We start from the raw sequence: 20,951 nt of genomic DNA on the forward strand, positions 1-20,951 counted from the left end.
CTGTTCAAGAAACTGCGTTGTTTTAAGAATTCCAAATGATCTCAGTTGATGGAGAAGAACATGAGAACTGATATCTACGACAGGCTGTACGTTAAACACTGCGTGACCCTGAATAGGTCTCAACAGGAATGACAAGGGCTCCACTAACTGAGCACATTAGTATGCACCCGGCACTGCTCCAGTGCCTTATCCCTGCTAATTCACATAATCCTCACAATCCAAAAGGTAGGCACTACTTTTATTCTCAGTTAACAGATAAGGAAAGACTTGAAGAGGTTAAGAACCTTTAGCCAGTAAGGAGCAATCAAACTCCACACTTCAGTGAGTATGGCTCACCATTCAAGCTTCAGTTTAGTAGCTAACTGTGAACGAGATGTGTTCGTTAAACTATATTGAGTATGCATTTTGGTGCTCAGCCCTCAAGGAACTAGAGTCTAGGAGGGAAAGATAAATTAATAATCAGCAGACTATATAATCAAAATGTTGTATACAAGTGTTACTATAGATATGCTATATAGTAACTTATAGCCAGAACTGATATGGTCTGGGGACAAAGGGAGATGGCTAACAAAAGCTTACCCACTATTTGAGGTGAGCTGAGAAGAATGCATTAAGGTGGGAAGGCCGGAAGACGGCTGAATTCCAGGCAGAGGAAACACAGGAGAAGGCATAAATCAGTCCTGGTCCCATTTTTCCCCACAGGAAAAAGCACAAACCAGTAACAGTCCACAGAGAGGAGAATGGAGAAGAGAGTACAAGACTCAATGTCTTCAATGAGGGACTCAATGTCCCTTCAAGTCCTGCTAAAAATCTGGCCTTTATCCTAAGAACAAGGAGTAACCTCTGGAGCAGATATACACACACCTACACACACACAAAACGAGAAAGGGGATCAGCCAGAAGTGCACAGGATAGAAGCTCAAGGCACACTCTGTAGTCCAGTCAGGAGATGTCAGGTTTGGCTGAGGCTGACAGTGGTAGAAATAAAGGGAACTGAAAGGATTCACAAGCTATTCAAGGTACAATTTAAAATGAGTCACTGATGACTGGACTAAGGATTAACTGAACTGAAGAGAAGTGTTGGGATTCCTGGCTTCAGCAAATGGACAGAAGGAAATGACATTTAATGAAACAAATCTATTAAAAATGACCAATGTGAGATCTGGAGGGGGGTAAAGCTCCTGAGTTCGGTTCTGAATTAAAGGGAAGCTGAAATGTCTTTTGAGGTACGAACTCCAGGGGCAGAAGCTAAGAATGCAGACTCTGAGCTGGGGCTCAGATCCCAGTCTATTACTTACTAGCTATCTGACTTTGGGCAAGTTACTTAACCACTTTGACCCTCAGTTTCTTCATTAAGATACAAATAATTCCAAATGCCATGGAGAGACATGGTGCGAGGACCAAATGATATGACACACGTAAAACTTACAGCACAAGTACCTAATTACTATCTCTCCTTCTAGCACAAACATTTTTGGTGCATTAAGTTACTAATGTTTTATCATAAACTTTGCTAGATACTGCTGATATCATTATTAAAAATTCCATCAAAATGCTTCTACCATAGTTAATTCCAGCAGTTTTTGAACTTATATTATGAAATTGACGTTTTTACCATAATTTATGTTCCCTTTGTTCCATACTACATCTAGAGATTTTTTTTAAAGCATGTTTTAAGGAGCTTGCATTATCTATATACTTTATAGCAGGACAATAAAGGGAGCCTCCTAAAAAATACGTTAACTGAGAATCCCTGGACTATCACTCAATACTGAATATCATATCTCTGACAATATATGGGAAAATAATGTCCTTTTATAATAAGTTTCACCAATTTTCTGAACTAAAGTTGAGTTAACTAAGTTAAATGTTCATTAACTCTTTTGTGAATTACCTATTTTTATTATTTGCCTATTAAATCATTTTCTTCCAGGACATGGTGTAATGTTCCACATTTTTAGGTCTTTCATTCTTTTTGGGGGGACCTGTAGGCTTTCAGGCATAGTTCTAGCACATGTTTTGGAAGGCTACTTGTTCTTGTGAAGGCTTTTATTTCTATTTCAGTTATAATTTCTAATCACATATTATAAGTATATGAAAAGTTTTGTGGTATCATCTTTAGTATTTTCCTAGAAAATTTATGAACAGTTAACAGATTTAATGAGTGATTATCTTCAATCTTCCAAGGACATGATCAATCATCATCTAGAAATGTTGGCAGTAACATTTTTCTGTTCCAGTGGTGACTTAAATGTCTCATTTCCTTCTCTTACCATTTTACTTTAACTAGAACTACAAAACGAATACAGACGATTTGCAAAGATAACAAGTTTCCTTATTTTATCAACATCTTTAATGAGAATGCTTCTGCCATTTCATCAATTGTTATGCTTGCTACAGGTTTCTTCTACTGGCTTTTAACAAGTTGTAAAAATTTATTTCTAAGTTCACACTTGCTTTAAAAAAAGGCCATTCAGGGTGTGACTCTACTTTGTGTACAACCAGAGATATGAAAAATCGTGCTCTATATGTGTAATATAAATTGTAATGCATTCTGCTGTCATATATAACAATTTAAAAAAAAAAAAAAAAGGTCATTGAGGCCACAATACAAAGAATGGATCAGAAAAAAGCAAGATAAATGGATGGAGATGGAGAAGATAATGCTAAGTAAAGTTAGCCAATCTCAAAAAAACAAATGCGGAATGTTTTCTCTGATATAAGGAGCTGATTCATAGTGGGATAGGGAGGGGGAACATGGGAGGAACAGACGAACTCTAGATAGGGAAGAGGGGTGGGAGGGGAAGGGGGGGAAGGGGGATGAAATCATGGTGGAATGTGATGGACATCATTATCCAAAGTACATGTATGAAGACACGAATTGGTGTGAATATACTTTGCATACAATCAGAGAAATGAAAAATTGTGCTCTATATGTGTAATATAAATTGTAAGGCATTCTGCTGTCATATATAAGAAAAATTAAATTAAATAGAATAAAGACATATCATACCTTCCCACCCCCCCCCCAAAAAAAAAAGAAAACAAAAAACAAAATGCTTGGGGCCAGAAGACATTTCAAATTTTTTCAGGATTTTAAAATATTTGCATATACATAATGAGATGTCTTCAGGACAGGACCAAAGTCTAATGTATGTTTCACATACACCTTCTATAAGTATTCTGAAGGCAATTTTACACACTATTTTTAGTTTGCCTGCATTTTGACTGCCATCTGTCACATGAGGTAGGGTATGGAATTTTCCATTCATAGCAACATGCCCAAAACTCTAAAGGTTACAAATTCTGAAGCATTTCAGATTTCAGATTTTCAGAGTACAGATGCTCAGTCTGTACTAGCAAACCAATCCAGATCCAAGAACTGTAGACCAAAAGCATAATAGGAGCTTTAGACATCATGATCAGGTGAGATTTATTCCAAGAATGCAAGAGAAGTTCAACATACTAAAATCAAAGTAACACACCACATCCATAGAATAAAGAAAAAATTCTTAAAATCATATGATCATCTTAACTAATGTAGAAAAAGCATATGACAGAGCCTAACTCTCTTGGATGATTATAAAATAATTAAAGCAACAACTAGTAAGAGATAGAAACTTTAACTCAACCTGATAAAGGGCATTTATGAGAAACCACAGCTGACATCACCAGATTCAGCAATGAAAGTGAAAGTCTTTCTCAAAGATAAGGAATGAGAAGAATGCCTATTTTCACCACAGCCATGTTAACATGGTACAGGAAGTTCTAGCCAAGTCAATTAGGCCAAAAGGAAAGAAAAGGAAACAGAAACTAAGTATCATACAAATTTGCAAGGAAGAAGTAATTCCCACTCATAAAGGACATAATCCTATAAAGAGAAAATCAGATCCAAAAAAAAGCCCTAATAAAGGAATTCAGGAAAGTTCACATAATTACAGACTGATAATGAACAACCCAAAAATGAAATTAGAAAACACAATTTGCAACAAATCAAAAACAATGAACTTGGAATTCCACTTTGCAGTCCAGCATAAGAAGCCAGAAATTGTCACTCAATTCTAACCAAAAAAACAAAAAAAACAAAAAACCTGAAGAAACTAAAAAAACAGGGGCTTGGGGATGTGGCTCAAGCGGGTAGCGCGCTCGCCTAGCATGCGTGCGGCCCGGGTTCGATCCTCAGCAGCACCACATACCAACAAAGATGTTGTGTCTGCCGAGAACTAAGAAAAAATAAAAATAAAATGTTAAAATTCTCTCTCTCTCTCTGTCCCCCCTCTCTCTTTAAAAAAAAAATTTAAAAAAAAAGAAACTAAAAAAACAATAATTTATCAGAACTATGAGAAAAGAGAGGCCTAGCAGGACTAACTGCTGCCCCCCAAAATTAATGAGACAGAGAACTGTGGCTTGTCTGAGCAGAAGTTCAAAGGTATAAACCTCAGGGCAGGGGCTGTAGCTCAGTGGCAGAGCACTTGCCTCACATGTGTGAAGCACGGTTCGATTCTCAGCACTGCATATAAATAAATGAATAAAACAAAGGTCCACCAACCACTAAAAAAAAATAAAATAAATATATAAATAATATAAAATAAAAAGGCATAAATCTCCACAAGAACTACTGCTGAGGTAAGGAAACTGGAGCAAACTGCTGAAGTTTCATATGGACAAGTATGAGAGAGAAAAACTCCAGAGAAATCCAGTCACCAGCTAAGGAAAGATTGTTTGAGCTTCAGGATAGCACAACAGAAATCACCAAAACTGGAAAACAAAAAGAAAGAAAATGATACCAGATCCAAGAACTGTAGACCAAAAGCAGTAACACACACAATGAGAACTCCAGAAAGAAAAAGAGAGAAAAGAAAAAACTAACCAAGCTGGGTGCAGTGGCATATACCATTTGAGGCCAGCCTTGGCAAGACCCTGTCTCAAAATAAAAAATAAAAAGGGCTGAAGATGTGGTCCACTTTTTACTGGGTTCCATCCCCAGTGCAAAATATAAATATACATATGCATAAATATACACATAATTACATATATATTTGAAACTATAATGATCAATAATATCAAATTAATGACAGACACTAACCCACTGATTCAGGAAAGGCATAGAAGATTAGGAGGATGAATACCCAAAACACTACATCCCGACACATCATTTTCAAATTCTAGAACATCAAAGACAAAGAAAAAAAATCCTGAAAGAGGTCAGAGAATCAAAATTTCAACTAAAAGGGGCAAAGAAAAAAATTATAGACAACTTATCCTCAGAAATGAGGTAAGCAAGAGGAGACTGGAGTGAAATACAGTCATGCCTATACCATGTGAGAACATCCCAGTCAATGACAGATCACATAAACAACAGTGGTCCCACAGATTATAACTAATTTAAACTTTCCTATCAGCTACTGATGTCAAATCCATCCCAGTATTGCAGCACAATACATAGCTCACATATTTCTGATGATTTTGACATAAACAAATCTACTGTGCCACCGGTCATATGAAAGTATAGCACATATAATTATGTATAGCAAATAAATTCTTGATAATAGTAATAAATGACTGCTACTGGTCTATGTATTTACTACGCTATTTCTTTAATCATTATTTTAGAGTGCACTCCTTCTACTAATAGAATTTTGTTGTAAAACAGCACACTATGTTACAATGGCAGTAACCAGATATATCGCATGTTTAACACATCTCATGATTTCCATCATTTTTTCTCATGCTTAATTTAGTCTCAAATTATTTTGTTCATCATGGCCCTAGGAGCCACAAGCAAAACACACACACACACACCCTATACATCCTATATAAACAGCAGGCTATGTAGGCTATAACATCAACGTTTATGTACACTGTATGATGCTCACACAATGACAAAATTACCTAATGACATAGTTCTCAAAATGCGTGCCCCATTAAGCAACACATGACTATAGTTAAAGTGTTGGGGGGGGGGGGAACCTGCAACTTAGAATTCTTAAAACTGTAAAAATATCCTTTGAAAGCAAAGCAGAGGTAAGCCTTTCTCAGATTAAAAGAAAAAAAAGAAGTTGAGGAAATATATTGCCAGTAGATCTGCCTGCAAAAATTATTAGAAGAAATTATTTATACAAGAAGTAAAATCAAGAACCAACAAATGGGATGGATCAAACTGAAAAACTTCCTCAGAGCAAAGAAACAATCAAGAACATAAGAGAGAGCCTACAGAATGGGAGAGAATCTGACACTTCCACCTCAAATATAACACTAATCTCCGGGATACACAAAAAACTCAAAAGCCTAACACCAAAAAACAAACTCAAGCAATAAATGGGCAAAGGAACTGAACAAGCACTTCACAGAAGAGATAAAAATGGTCAAAAAATATGTGAAAAAAAAAAAAAGTTTAACATCTCTAGTAATTAGAGAAATGCAAATTAAAACTACACTGAGATTCCAAGTCACTCCAGTCAGAATGGCAATTATCAAGAATATAAATAAAAATAAATGTTGGCAAGGATGTGGAGGAAAAGGTACATTCAAACGTTGCTAGTGGAACTACAAATTGGTGCAAACACTCTAGAGAGCAATATGGAGATTCCATAGAAAACTGGGAATGGAACCACCATTTGACCCAGTTATCCACTCCTCAATCTATACAGAAAGGACTTAAAATCAGCATACTACAGTGATGCAGTCACATCAATCAATAGCAGCTCGACTCATAATAGCTAAGCTACGGAACCAACCTAGGTGCCCTTGAACAGATGAATGGATAAAAAAATGTAATATACACACAATGGAATATTACTCAGCCTTAAAAAAGAATGAAATTATGGCATTTGCCAGTAAATGGATGGAACTGGACACTATCATGCTAAGTGAAATAAGCCAGTCCCAAAAAACCATAGGCCAAATGTTCTCTCTGATATGCAGATGCTAAAACACAATGAATTAGACAAAGGGAAATAAAGACAAAGGGGGGGATGGGCATAGGAAAGAGTAGAATGAATCAGACATAACTTTCCTATGTTCATACATGAATACACGACCAGTGAAACTCCACACTATGTACAATCACAAGATTGGGATCCCAATTAGAATAACTTATATTCTATGCTTGTATAATATGTCCAAATACTCTCTACTGTCATGCATATCTAAAAAGAACAAATTAAAAAAATAGAACAAAAAAATTTTTTTAGAAAGAAGGAAAATTATATAAGTCAGTATTCTAGATTTACATAAGAAAGTAAAGCATCAGAGTAGGAATAAGGTAGAATTAAAAGCATTGTTTTTCTTATTTTAATTGGTCTAAGATAAAAATTTATTCAAAATAATAACAGCAACATGTTCAATTATGTGTGTTTATGTATAAGTAAAATGGAGAAAGGAATTAGCAGTATTTTATTACAAAATACCCATGAATCTTGAAATAGCAGTGTTATCTGAAAATAGACTTGGATTACCTCTAAATGTATATCATGAACTATAGGGCGATGCTGAATGTTTGCAAATGTTCATACAATAAAAACCTGGGGCCAGGCACAGTGGTGCATACCTATAATCCCAGCGAGACAGGAGGATCAAGAATTCAAAGCCAGCCTCAGCAACTTAGCAGAGGCCCTAAGATGCTTTTAATAAGAGGCTGGGGATGTGGGATGTGGCTCAGTGTAAGTACCCCTGGGTTCAATCCTGGTACCAAAAATAAATAAATAAAGGCTTGGTCCCCAGGGTGGCACTATGAAAAGTGTTATGAACTTCTGAGAGGTAGGCCCTTAGGTCACTGGGGGAGTGCTCTCAAGGGGACTGTGGGACCCTGCTCTCCATCTCTTTGCCCCCTAGTTCAGCAGGTGAGCAGTTTGCTCCACCATGCGCTTCAGAGGCCCAAAGATACGGGACCACTTGATTATGGACCTCCAAACCCTGAGCCAAACTAAGTCCTTTCTTTTTATAGAGTATTTCTAATAAGGGTATTAGAAAGTCATGTATTTACAGGATATACTAATAAGAAGATAACTAATACTGGCAACACTATAAAAACTAAATATGCCAAAAAGGGGGGAACTGAATCACAGAAATGTTAATTAAAACCACAGAAGTCATAGGGCAGGAATGTAGCTCAGTGGAAGAATACGTGCTTCGCATGCATGAGACTCTAGGTTCAATTCCCAGCAGTGGGAAAAAACACATCCACACAAGGTAGAAGAAACAAGACAAAAACAGGAACACAGAACAAGGCAAAAAATAAACGGCAATTATAAATATGGTAGATATTAATCCAACCATATCAATTAGAATGACATCTTATCGATCTAAACCACGACTACTCTGAACAAAGACAGACTGTCAGGCAGACCAAGAAAAACAATACCAAACTACACGTTGTCTATAAGACACCTCCTTAAAATATTTAAGATGCAAAGTAAAAGAGTAAAAGCAAATGTAAGGAGAAAGATATGCCATGATAACAATAATCAAAAGAAATCAGGAACAGCTACATTAATTTCATAAAAAGCCGGCTTCATACCAAGGAAAAGTTACATGGGTAAAAAGGGGAGGAAAAGGGGAGGGGTGCCACATAATGAAAAAAGAACACATTTTCAAAGAACTGAATATTTAGGAATAAATTCAAGAAAGTTCAAGACTGTATCCTGAAAACAACAAAACATCACTGAAAGAAATTAAAGACGACTTAAATAAATAAAAATATGTCCCATGTTCATGGACGATTTAATATTGGTAAAATGGCAATCAAACTGATCTCCATACATATCTCTACCAAAATTCCAACTACCATTTTTGCAGAAATGAATAAGTTAATAAGCAAGGGACCCAGAAGAATCAAAAATAATTTTAAAAAAGAATTAAATTCAAGGACTTATATTTACTGATTTCAAAAGTTCTTTCAAAACTATAAAAAACCAGTGAAGTTACTGGCATAAGGACAGACATACACATAAATCAGTGGAAACAAATTCAGAGTCCAGAAGTAAACCCTTTTACTTATAAGTCAACTGGTCTTTGACAAGGATGCCAAGACAATTCAATGGCAAAATATAAAAATAAAAAAAGTTTATCAACAATTGTAGTAGGAAAAGTAATTCTGACATGGAAAAAAAAAAAAACATGGAGTTGAGCCCCTTCCTCACATCATATACAGCAATAAACTCAAAATGGATCAAAGATACAAATGTACGCTAAAACTATAAAATTATTAGAAATGTGTGTGTGTGTGTGTGTGTGTGTGTATGAGTGTGTGCATGTGTGCACCTTCACAATCTTGAATTACCAGGTAAATTTCATAATTAAGAAACACCAAAAAAACAAGTAACAAAAGAAAAAAAAACTTGTAAGACTTTATTTAAAAAATTAAAAATCCACAGAATAGGAGAAAATATTTGCAAACTACACATCTGATATGTTAACAGTAAGCAGTTCAATGGTTCCTCTAAAAAAAACATAAAATTATCATATGACATATGTTCAAACAAATAATCATACACAAATATTCAAAAACATTCATAATATCCAAATAGTGGAAACAAAATGTGATGTATCCATATGATGAAATATTACTCAGTCATAAAAAGGAATGAAGCTATGGCATGGAAAAACCTTGAAAATACTAATCTGAAAAGCAGTCAGATTACCACCCCCCACAAAAAAAAAAAAAAATCCTACATGTACCGTCCATTTCTACAAAACATGTAGTATAAGTGAATCGATACCAGCAGAAAAAAGATTAGAGGTTTCCAAAGGCCAGAGGGAAGAAGGCAATCAGAAGACAGGGATGTAGAAGTTTGTAAAAAAGTTTAAAGAAAGTATTCTGGAATTAGATAATGGTTGCAATTGTGCAACATGGTAGACAAACTAAAACCTACTGAATTATACACTTAAAAAGTTTAAAATGATAAATTTTGTATATGAATTTCATCTCAATTTACAAAAGAAAAAAAAAGAGGGTGAATATACTTAGGGAGACCAATCAAGACACTACTGCTGAGATCTATATAAAGTATGACAATTATACAGATTTCATCTGTAGTAGTCACAATAGGAAGTAGACTGATTTCAGAGACATAGTGAAGGTGTATTATCAACAAAAATGTTATCAGTAATATTATAAGCACTGTTTATATTCAACGTGTAGATAAGGCATAACAATTATGATAAGAGAACAAAATGTAACTGTCATAAATTTTGATGATATAAATGAATTTTATCAATGCCAGAAATTGGAAGGCAGAGGACAAACTAGAGCAGCAAACCTTCTCTTATCTTACATCAAAAGGAGGCCAGATATTGTCTATAAAAATTAATAATGTATGTAACACAAATCAGAAAGACAGTAAATAAAATTACTGTTATTCACAGCAGAGACTCTAGATGTTTTAAAGTCTTCAATTTTGATAAAGAGACTGAAAGTGAAGTGGCACCTTTCTATAATGCTGCCTTTTATATTTCACCATGGGAAAGTATATTTTTACTTCTAAAAATTTTGCCAACTTCAATAACCTCGATTGATCATCATTACTAATAAATTATACAGAATAAGCCACTGAAAAGTAGTGACCAAAAGACCGTTTGATAACCACATATATAATCCAAGCCCCCTGAAAATGTTACACTAAGTTGTAACAACCCACACTAAAAAGACATAATGATCCTGTGATATCTGTATCAAATTATGTCAATTAGGAACTGAAAGAGGGGGCTGGGGCTCAGCAGAGCGCACTTGCCTGGCATGTGTGAGGCACTAGGTTCAACTCTCAGCCACCACACATAAATAAATTTTTAAAAATAAAGGTCTATCAACAATTTAAAAAATATTTTTAAAAAAAGAACTGAAAGAATTGCAAGGAGAAATAGACAAATCCAGAATTACAGCTGCAGATATCAACTCTCTGCTAAGTGACAGAGCAGGCAGAAAATCAGGGTACAGCTGAACAGAATACCACCACTGATCAACTAAATGAAACTGAATGACAAAACTAGTTGAATATAGAATAACCCACAACAGCAGAATGAATACATGTTCTTCCCAAGCTCACAGAAACATTCACCAAGAACGACCACATTATGTGCCAAAAACACAGCTTCACAAATTTAAAAGAACAGAAATAATACGGAGTGTGCTCTCAGACCACCATGGAAAGAAACTGGAAATCAATAACAGAAATCTCAGCTCCAAAATACTTAGAGATCAGACAAGGCACTTCTAAATAATGCACACATCTTGAAAAAAAGTGTCAAGACAAAATTTAAAATATGTAGAAGTAAACAAAAATTTACTTACCAAAACAAATGACATGCAGCAGAGCTTACAGGAAAATTTATAGCATTAGACAAATAAAACTACAATCAGTAATTCAAGCTTCCACCCTAAGAAACTAGAAGAGAAGCAGTCTGGCAAATGGCGCACACCTGTAATCCCAGCTACTCAGGAGATAGAGGCAGAAGGACTGCAAGTTCAAGGCCAGCCTCAGCAACTGAGTGAGATACTCAGCATCTTAATGAGACCTCCATCTCAAAATAAAAAATAAAAAGGGCTGGGGATGGAGCTCAGTGGTAAAACACCCTGAGTTCAATCTCTAGTACCAAAAACAAAAATCAGCTAGAAGTAAAATAAATTGAAAATAAAATAAGCAGGAAAAAAATTCAATTAGCAGAAATCAATGAAAGTGAAAATAGGAAACCAATAGTGAAAAGTGAACAAACCAAAGGCTGGTTTGTTTGGTTTTTGTTTTGTTTTGTTTTGTTTTTTTAAGATCACTAAGTTGATAAGCCTCTAGCCAGGCATATTATAAAAAAGAGAAAATACAAATTACTGACTCCCCCCACTAAATGCATAATAAAAGAAAGTTATAAACAATTTTATGACCACAAATTTGATAATTTAGATTAAATGGGCCAACTCCTTGGAAGATAAAATATAAACACAGACAAGGACAAACAGAACTGAAAAAGCCTATATCCATTAAAGAAACTGAATCGATAAGCAATAAGCTTCTGGAACAAAAGTATCAGAGCCAGAAAGTTTTGCAGGTAAATCCCATTATCAAAATATCAAGAAAATTATATCATAACTCTACAATCGCTTCCAAAAAACAGATGCAAAAGGAAAACATCCAAGCTCATTCTGTCAAGTTAGCATTATCCACATACCAAAGACAAAGAAAGACATTACAAGAATGAAAAACTAAAGACTACTCTCTCATAAACATAGACATAAAAACTCTCAAACAAAATACACTCTCACAAACACAGACATAAAAGTTCTCAAACAAAATATAAGCAAATCAAATACAACAATCTATAAAAAGAATTTTATAACACAAATAAATAGAATTTACTCCAGGTATGTAAGTCTGGGTCAGTATTTGAGAATCATTTAGTGGAAGTTATCACAACAATAGGCTAAATAAGAAAAACCATGATTATCCCAATACGACAGAAAAAAACATTTGACAAAATTCAACTCATAAAAACACTCAACAAACTACAAATTTGAGGAAGTTTCCCAACTGATAAAGGGAATATACCAAGAAAAAAAATTACTAACATCATAACTAATCACTAACATCAATGTTCCCTCCCCTCTCCTCAGCAAGATCAGGGACAGGACAAGCATGTTTGCTCTCAGTATTTTTATTCCACAGTCATGGAGGCTCCAAGCATATAAATCAGGCAAGAGAAAGAAACTTAAAACACTCACATTGAGAAGAAAGGAGTAAAATTACCTTATTTGCAAATAACATAATCTTATATACAGGTATTATTAAGAAATTCACTAAAAAACTATTAGAATAAATGAGTTCATCAAAATCGCACAAGATTAATTATACAAAAATCAACTGTTTCTATACACTAGCAATGAGCAATCTAAAAGTGAAATTAAGAAAACAATTTCATTTACAATAGCATCAAAAAAAATACTAGGAATAGACTTAAAAGTAGACAAACCTACTGAGAGAGAAAATAGATAAACATTGTTTTAGGACTAGGAGACAGAGGCTGACTGAAGAGTCACTGCCAAAGACAATAGGGTTTATTTTTATTTTGATTTAAAATGAGTTCTAAAATTGGATTGTATTGATAGTTATAACATAACTGAATACACTAAAGCAACTATCCATTTTGAATATTAAATGGTATACTATCTGAATCATTATTTCAATAAAAAGTAAAAAAAAAATATATATATATCAATATATCTTTACTTTTTTATTTTTACATAAAAAATATCAAAATATATTTTTAAAACATAGAAAAAACACGAAATGAATCAACCTGTTAAAAAGAAAAGGAAAGATGGACATTATTACCCTATATACGTGGATGATTACACTACTAGTGTGACTCTGCATCATATTCAGCCACAGGAAGAAGAAGTTGTGCTCCATTTGTGTACAATGTGTCGAGATGCATTCTACTGTCATGTATAACTAATTAGAACAAATTTAAAAAGAAAAGGAAGTAGAAATAGGAAAACCAATTACAGACCTCTGTAGCATAGGGAGACCAACTACAGATCTCTGTAGCAGTCCAGGAGGCTGGCTTAGATAACATAGATAAAGAAGAACATGAAATATTTCAGACACTTGGTAAGACACGACAATCTAAATGTCATGACTGAAGAAGTAGGTATCATGAATGACTCTGCACTATACATTTGCTTATTTGCCCTATTTTTGCTAGAAGTTATTCCACCAGGTTTACCAAGATCTTTGAAATGGTCACAATTATAGAAGCTTGCCACACTGGGAGAAGATTAGTAGGGAAAAAGGAAGGATCATTCCAGGAGGTGTTTGCAGAAACCACGACACAGAATACAGCAGGAGAAGCTAAAAGTTAAGGGAGATGGACTGTAAAGACCCGATGGCTGAGAAGGACTTGCAGGCAACAGGGAGCAATTAATGGTTTTTAACTGAGCAGAGGATGATTCTTAGCTTTAAAAAAAGGCAACCCCAACAACAATATGAAGAATAAACTGGGAAGGGAAATTACTGAAAGCCAAAAGACCTATGAAAAAGGACCAGGAAGAATCTCTGCAAGCCACGACTACTGCTTTAAAACTGTGTAGGATGAACAAGAATCAAAGAAATAACCACTAAAGAAACTTGGAAAAAGCCAGGCACAGAGGTGCACGCCTGTAATCCCAGCAGCTCAGGAGGCTGGGTCTGAAGGACCAGGATTTCAAAGGCAGCCTCAGCAAGACAAGACACTGAGCGGCTCAGTGAGACCCTGTCTCTAAATAAAATATAAAATAGGACTGGGGATGTAGTGCCCTGAGTTCAATACACGGTACCAAAAAAAAAAAAAAAAAGAAAGAAAAAGAAATTTAAAAAAAAAAACCACTAAAGAAACTTGCTTAGATAGCTGGAACCCTGCAATAAATTACAAATATGGAACCCTGACAACAGAGGAAGTTTCACATATTCTGCACCTACCCAACCCCACCTAAAGGTCTACAAGGATAGTCTAGGGCTTCTCTGACCCAGGAGAATTCTCAATCATTAAAGGCCACTAACAGCATCAAATTTTGAACTTCTCTCTGTAAGAAAGGCTGCGGGACACTCCTTTGGGTGTAATATCTTTGACTTCACAGTTTTCTTTGCACTACCTATTACTGGTTCAGTGGTAAATCAAAGCACAACCTAAGTAACATAAGCTAAGACTATGTCATTCTTGCCAATCCTCAAAGGAGGCTGGGTCAGTTTTTCCTCAAGAAACCAAGATGTCCTAGTAGTTGACATTTACATTTGCATAAACTAAAAACATAAAAATTGTATTTTATGCTAATATTTTCTCTTTTTGTCCACTCTCGATCCTAACTTAAGGCATACAGGATGTTCTGTGCAAATTTATTTTCAATATGCATTTATCAAAACACACAGAATACACTGTACTTGCAATCATCTTTGTATCTATCAAGTATAACTGAAATCCCAACACAACCAAGTTTATCCCAAAGACTTGCATTCACGGCTCTAAGGACCCCAGGGCCAGTGCAGTCTTCCAGCTGAAATTGTTTCTCTTCTTCCTGCTACACCACACTATAACTACATATGTCTCATGATATTTCCCAAATATACCTCACATGCTCACATCTCCAATTCTTTGATCATTCCTTTGTTTCTGTCTGGAATAATAAACAAGAAATAAAGTAGTTCTACACACTCCTGAGCACCTACTATGGGATAAATATTTAGTGGGCAATGTACGTTAACAATCTCCTCTAACCTTCACAACAGCCTTAATAGAGTTGGTATCGTTTTTTCCTATTTTACACATGAGATAGTTGAGGCACAGAAAATTCCCCAAGAACACTCACTATGCATTGCCTATTAAAAAAAAAAAATGCCTTGGAACCACTTTCAAGTGGCAAAATCCCTCCAGGTATCACAGCACTGTGCTCTTCCCAAGCCTTTTAAGTTAGCATCACCTGATCTCCTTGACTCTACCAGAAGCTTCTTCAAGTCAGCAACGACTTACTCGTTTTCACTTCTGCTTTACAGATTATAGGTGCTCCATAAACATGTCAAAATTAAAGGACTGGTCCTGTCTAACAGGGGCAAGATAATGTTCACAATCCCTTTAGTTTTTCCCAACACTGCAAATTAAAGGAAGGAACTTTATCAGTGTTTCTTCATGTTTGCCCTCCTCCATAGCCTCCCTCCCTCTGTAATAGACTGCGAGGGTGTCTTCCATCTCTTCACATAGGTGCTGCAAGAGGAAGATCAATATCATCCAGATAATGTGCCCCCAGAGCTTAACAAGTCAAAATGTGCTCAAAATCGCTTCACTGGAGCAGTCCAAAAACTAACTTTCTGAGACAATGTGGACACGAGGGGAAACGGCTTCAAATCTAAGACGACTCGGAATAAAAGGCATTCCCACCGCAGCTTCTCCAGCTCTTACCACCGACACCTGAGTTGACGGAATGCCATGACACAGCACAAACAGAAACCTGGAATACAGACCGAACCCCAGCGGTTGACCTTGGCCCGCAGAGCCCAGGGCCCCGCGGCAGCTCGGCCTCCGCGCAGAGCGGGACGCCGTGCAGGCGGGTGGCTCCCAGCACACGTGGAGGTCCTCGCACGGGGGTGCACAGGACGCGGCCACGCGGGCCGGACAGTGCCCTCCGCTGGGTCGGGAGGCCGAGGGGTCGCGGCCCGCCCCCGCCGTCCGCTCACCTCGGTTCTCTTCCTCCAGGTGCCGCACCCGCAGCTCGTCCTCCGTCTTCGCCTCAGAGCTGTAGCCCCTCCTCGGGGCAGGACCCCCGGCCCCGACCGCCGGACCCTCCCGCCGACCCGCCCACGAGCCGGACAGCCTCCACCCCGGGCCGAGCCACGCGCGGCCAGCAGCCACCAGGCGGGCACGGCCGGCCTGCAGGGCAGCCCAAGCCCCGGGCGCCGCCGCCGCCATGTTGTCTGTTTACGGCGTGGGTCTGCGGCCGCCGCTCCGCCCCCACACGGCGCCAGTGCGGCTGCGCACGCCCTCGGCGTTCGGCCCCGAGGCCTGGCCCCGCCCACGCCGCCCGCACTCGCGGCCGGCCCACCCCCCGCCTCTGGCTAGGCCCCGCCCCCTCCACCGCCTCGCTCCGCCCCGGCCCCGCCCTCGTTCCCTCCCCCCACCCAGCTCCGTGAACTGAGCTCCCCAGGCACCACCTTCATTCCCTCACTGCGGGTTAAAAGGGTGGTTAGCACAGGAGAAAGTATTTTCTGAAATTCTGGACTAGTGAGGGGAGCCTATTCTGAACCGTCATTTTCCTACCTCCCTGCACTCCTTGGCCTGTGCCGCGGAATCTTTGCATGAAGTCAGCTGCGCAGTGAATTCAAATGTTCTGTCTCCGGAGATTGTTCTGGAAGGTGTGGCAGGTCATGGCAGTGTGGGGGACTGCTTTACCCCTGTGGTTCAGAGCCGTCGGTTAAACGTGCTGGATAAACCTACGGGTTGTTTATTACAGGGTGCATGGGAAGGAGGTGAGAACAGCAAGCCAGCCCACCATCTCCTGCCAGTAGAAGGACCCTTCTGGAGACGTGGGTCCTTAGAAGAGTTCAACCTCTCAACAAAAGGTGTTTGGCCAAACCATAAGATGAGGTGGGATTCAGAACAACTCTTCTAGAAACTCCAGATAGCAATTTTGTGTAGGTTCTCATCAAAGCACCTTTTCTGAGAATTTTCTACTGCCTAACTTTTATCAGATCTCAACCTGGAAAGTCTATATTTAGGAAAACTCTTTTTTAAATGTGCTGCTGTTGAGTATATTCCTATTGCCACACAAATTCTACTCTTATACATTATGTTTTTTAGTCCTGAACGCAAGTTCCTTCAGTGTTACACCTGCTCAGGTGTTATCCAAAGTAGAAGGTAAAAGCCAGTTGAATGAATTTGTTACCTCTTCTGTAGGAATGACATTGAGAGCACCTCTCACTGTGCCTTTTGTAAAGTGACATATGGGGAATTTCTCTTGCCGGTTAAAATAAGGAAAAACTTGGCTTCCTTTGTATCTTTCCTCTTTTCTAATAATTAATACTCACTTTGCTAGGTGTTGAGATTTTTATTGTTATAGTTTCTCTCTAATTTGGTTTTGAGGTCTTTCTCGTGAGCTGGACTGAAAATCTGGAGGACTCAGGCTAACCAGCAGATGAGAAAGAGAGAGAGACAGAGAGACAGAGAGGAGAGGAGACCAGTAGGACTAAAGCCTTTACCAGGTCCAACGCATTATTCAAGCAGTTTCCAATTAGAATTCCAATTGACCAGTATAGCAAACAGATGCTAGGGCCACCCTGTGACTGCATGGTGGTCACTGTGGCATATCTGCATAGTCGATGTGGGTTATGGGAGTTAGGGGAGAGGTAAGGAGACTAAGTGTAGCTATACCATAGGGAACTGGTCACCAGGAAGGTATAAGGCAAATATCTGGATCTACCACACGGAGAAACTGGAAGATGGAGAACTGGAGACTGAGCCCCGATTCTGGTATGAGAGAGTTAAACATTAAAAATGGCTGACAAACAACAAAATCATAAGAATTTTTAGAATTTACTATGCTAGAAAACTAAAATATATATATTCACATTTTATATGAGGTCTCTTTGTTGCCCAGGCTGGCCTTGAACTTGAAATCCTCCTGCCTCAGTCTCCCAAGTAACTGAGTTTATAGGCATTCACCACAACACCCAGGAGAAACTCATTTACAACTCAATTGCAATTATTGCAATTATTTCATTACTTATATTGGTCTCTCATTGTTTTGATATTTTTATGTTGGTTCTTCAATAGATTGTGACTTTTTAAAAAGGAGTTAAACAGAGGACTTGGCACAATGCTATTTAAAATAATATAACCTCAGATGTGACTGATTAGGACAAATTCAGAAAAATAATCATAAATTGACTGGATTATATAAGAAAAATAGGAAAGACTACCAGTGTTTCAGTGGGCTCTCTTCCCTTTCATTTGTGATTTGTTTTCCTTATTTAGAACAGTCATGTCATTATCCCAGGTCTGTAACAAAAATTGATTCTATTTTATCTTATTTTATTGGTACTAGGAATCAAACAACCTCTGAGCCTTGCACATGCTAGGCACATGCTCTATCACTGAGCTATGCCCACCCCCAGCCCCCCAGAAATTCTTCTTCAAATTAATGCAAGTAACTAACATCACCATGACCATCACAGCCTGTCAAGAATAACAATAGAGAACTGTCAAAGGCAGAAATTTAACATATTCCAGATCAAACCAGACCCATAATTACTTAATTTTTGAGACATTAGTAAGATATATTTAAATAGTTCATGCTTCCATTTCTTCATCTACAGAACAGCTAGTTTAATATCTACTTCAACTTATGAATTCTTTAACTTCAATTTATTCATTATATAATAATGACTATGCCTATTTTATTTGCTTAATAAGTGTGTAGTGCACTCGACACCAGGAAATGAAAACAGAAGAGATAATATTAGCTACCATTTACCAACTTCCTTTTTCAGTCTATTCAGTCTGTCTTAGAAAACTTTGAAGTTGGCATTATTATCCCGATTTTTATAGATAAGGAAACTTAAGATAAGTTCTTACCAAAGCCCACAGCTTGGAAGCCAAGGAGCTAGAATTTAAATCCCAATATATCTGACCCCCAAAACCCTTGATTTTAATCATTGTTTTGCACAGCTTTGGATAAATGTTAAGACATTCAATATAATTTAATTCCCTCTGGTTCCTTCCCACTCTTTAGTAAAAGACTGTAGAGTATGAGGCACAAATGTGAGTATCCATTTGGAAAAGAAAGCTAGGGCTGGGTGTTGGAAACAGCTAGAATGGAAAGGCTGAGGTCGAGTATCACCCCTGATAATCTACTGAACTAAATTCAGATTTTTACCATCTCCTTATAAGATGGAGATCTTTGCCTCCATCCATCTCTGGGTTAACAGATCTGTCACATCTCTGATGTGTGACGGCACTGAGCTCCAGGAGTACAGCCTGGCCCACAGAGCATTCATTACTAAACAATTCTGCTGCCAAGGAGAGCACGGATGTCACCTGTAAAATGAAACCATTACCAGGGAACTGCCAACCACAACTGCAGAGACACACATGGCTGAGCTAAATAGAATGGGAGCGATAAAGCAGAACTATGAACTTTTTGAAAATGTGAGCATACTTTGAAACTATTTTGTCCAAACAACAAAAGAAGTAATATATTAGTTAGCACAAAGATGGGCAGCTATATTAAAGATACCCATGAATGCAAGTGTTCAAACAAGGAACTGGGTCTAAGGTGACACTCCCTGTCACCATCAAGATGGGGAAAAGATGAGCTAAGTACAATAGCTCCCCTTATCCACAGCTTCACTTCTCATGGTGAACTGAAGCTTAAAATATTAAAAGAAAAAATTCAGAAATAAAGAATTCATAAGTTTTAAATTACAAGCTGTTCTGAGCAGCTTGATGAAATCTTGTGCCATCCTATCCCATCCCTCCAGGAAATGAATCATCCTTTTTCCCAGTGTATCCATGATGCATATGCTACCCTTCCGTTAGTTACTTAGTAGCCATCTCAGTTATCAGATTAACTGTCACCATATAGCAGTGCTTGTATTCAAGTAACCCTTATTTTCTTAGTAACGCCCCAAATTGCAAGAGTATTGATGTTGACAATTCAGATATGCCAAAGAGAAACTGTAAAATGCTTGCTTTAACTGCCATTACAAGTCGTTACAAGAAGGAGAAATTTACAATGAGATATTTTAGGAAAGAAAGATCACACTTAACTTTTCTTACAGTATATTGTAATTGTCCTATTTTATACTATTGTTAATCTCTTACTGTGCCTAACCACACACACACAGAGAGTCTGGTAGAGTCCATAATTTCAGGCATCCACTGGAACCTCAGCATATATCTTCTGTGGATAAAGGAAGACTAGGATATGTTCTATCAAGGGAAAGACTTAGAAAATGGCATATGGCCCTTCCTCTCACATTCTACTGACCACACAAGCAGCAAGGTGGGGCTAAAAAATGTGCCCTATCACTGGGCCACACATCCAGCTACAAGTTGAAGATTACAGATATATGAGAACACAATCTACCATGGAGTTTGTCTTTTTTATTTTTACTTTTAAGTAAAACTTTCATGAGTCCTAAGATAAAGTTTTATAGTTCCAAAGTATGATAGGTTTCACAAGAAATAGCAGGAACTACAGACAAACTGAAAGCTCTCTTTTCACATGAGCTATCTGGAAGTTATTGCTGAGCAAAGCTTCAGAATGGAAGGATAATATGAAATATGAGTCTATGGATTGTTTACATTTGACTCTTGCAACCATATTAAACCTGAATAGTTCTATGGGATTTTGTCATCTACATGTACTACATTATAGAACATTGTATGGGAAACAATTTCAAAGGTCTGTATCCACATAGCTAATCATCAAAAGATGACAGAAA

The 20,951-nt window shown here is 37.5% G+C and overlaps 1 protein-coding gene across 5 annotated transcripts in view; it reads right to left on the minus strand.

The window, feature by feature from the left end:
• Auh (AU RNA binding methylglutaconyl-CoA hydratase) overlaps window positions 1-16,444 on the minus strand; it is a 156,470-nt gene extending 140,026 nt beyond the window's left edge. For all 5 annotated transcript variants that reach the window (XM_077792316.1, XM_077792315.1, XM_077792313.1 and 2 more), the window contains exon 1: window positions 16,188-16,444. In XM_077792316.1, the coding sequence (XP_077648442.1) occupies window positions 16,188-16,419 (232 nt within the window). In that variant the 5' untranslated portion in view covers window positions 16,420-16,444. The remainder of the gene's footprint in view (window positions 1-16,187) is intronic.
• Between the last annotated feature and the right edge of the window lie 4,507 nt (window positions 16,445-20,951).

This window comes from Urocitellus parryii, chromosome 13, assembly GCF_045843805.1.
Source record: "Urocitellus parryii isolate mUroPar1 chromosome 13, mUroPar1.hap1, whole genome shotgun sequence".
NCBI lineage: Eukaryota > Metazoa > Chordata > Mammalia > Rodentia > Sciuridae > Urocitellus > Urocitellus parryii.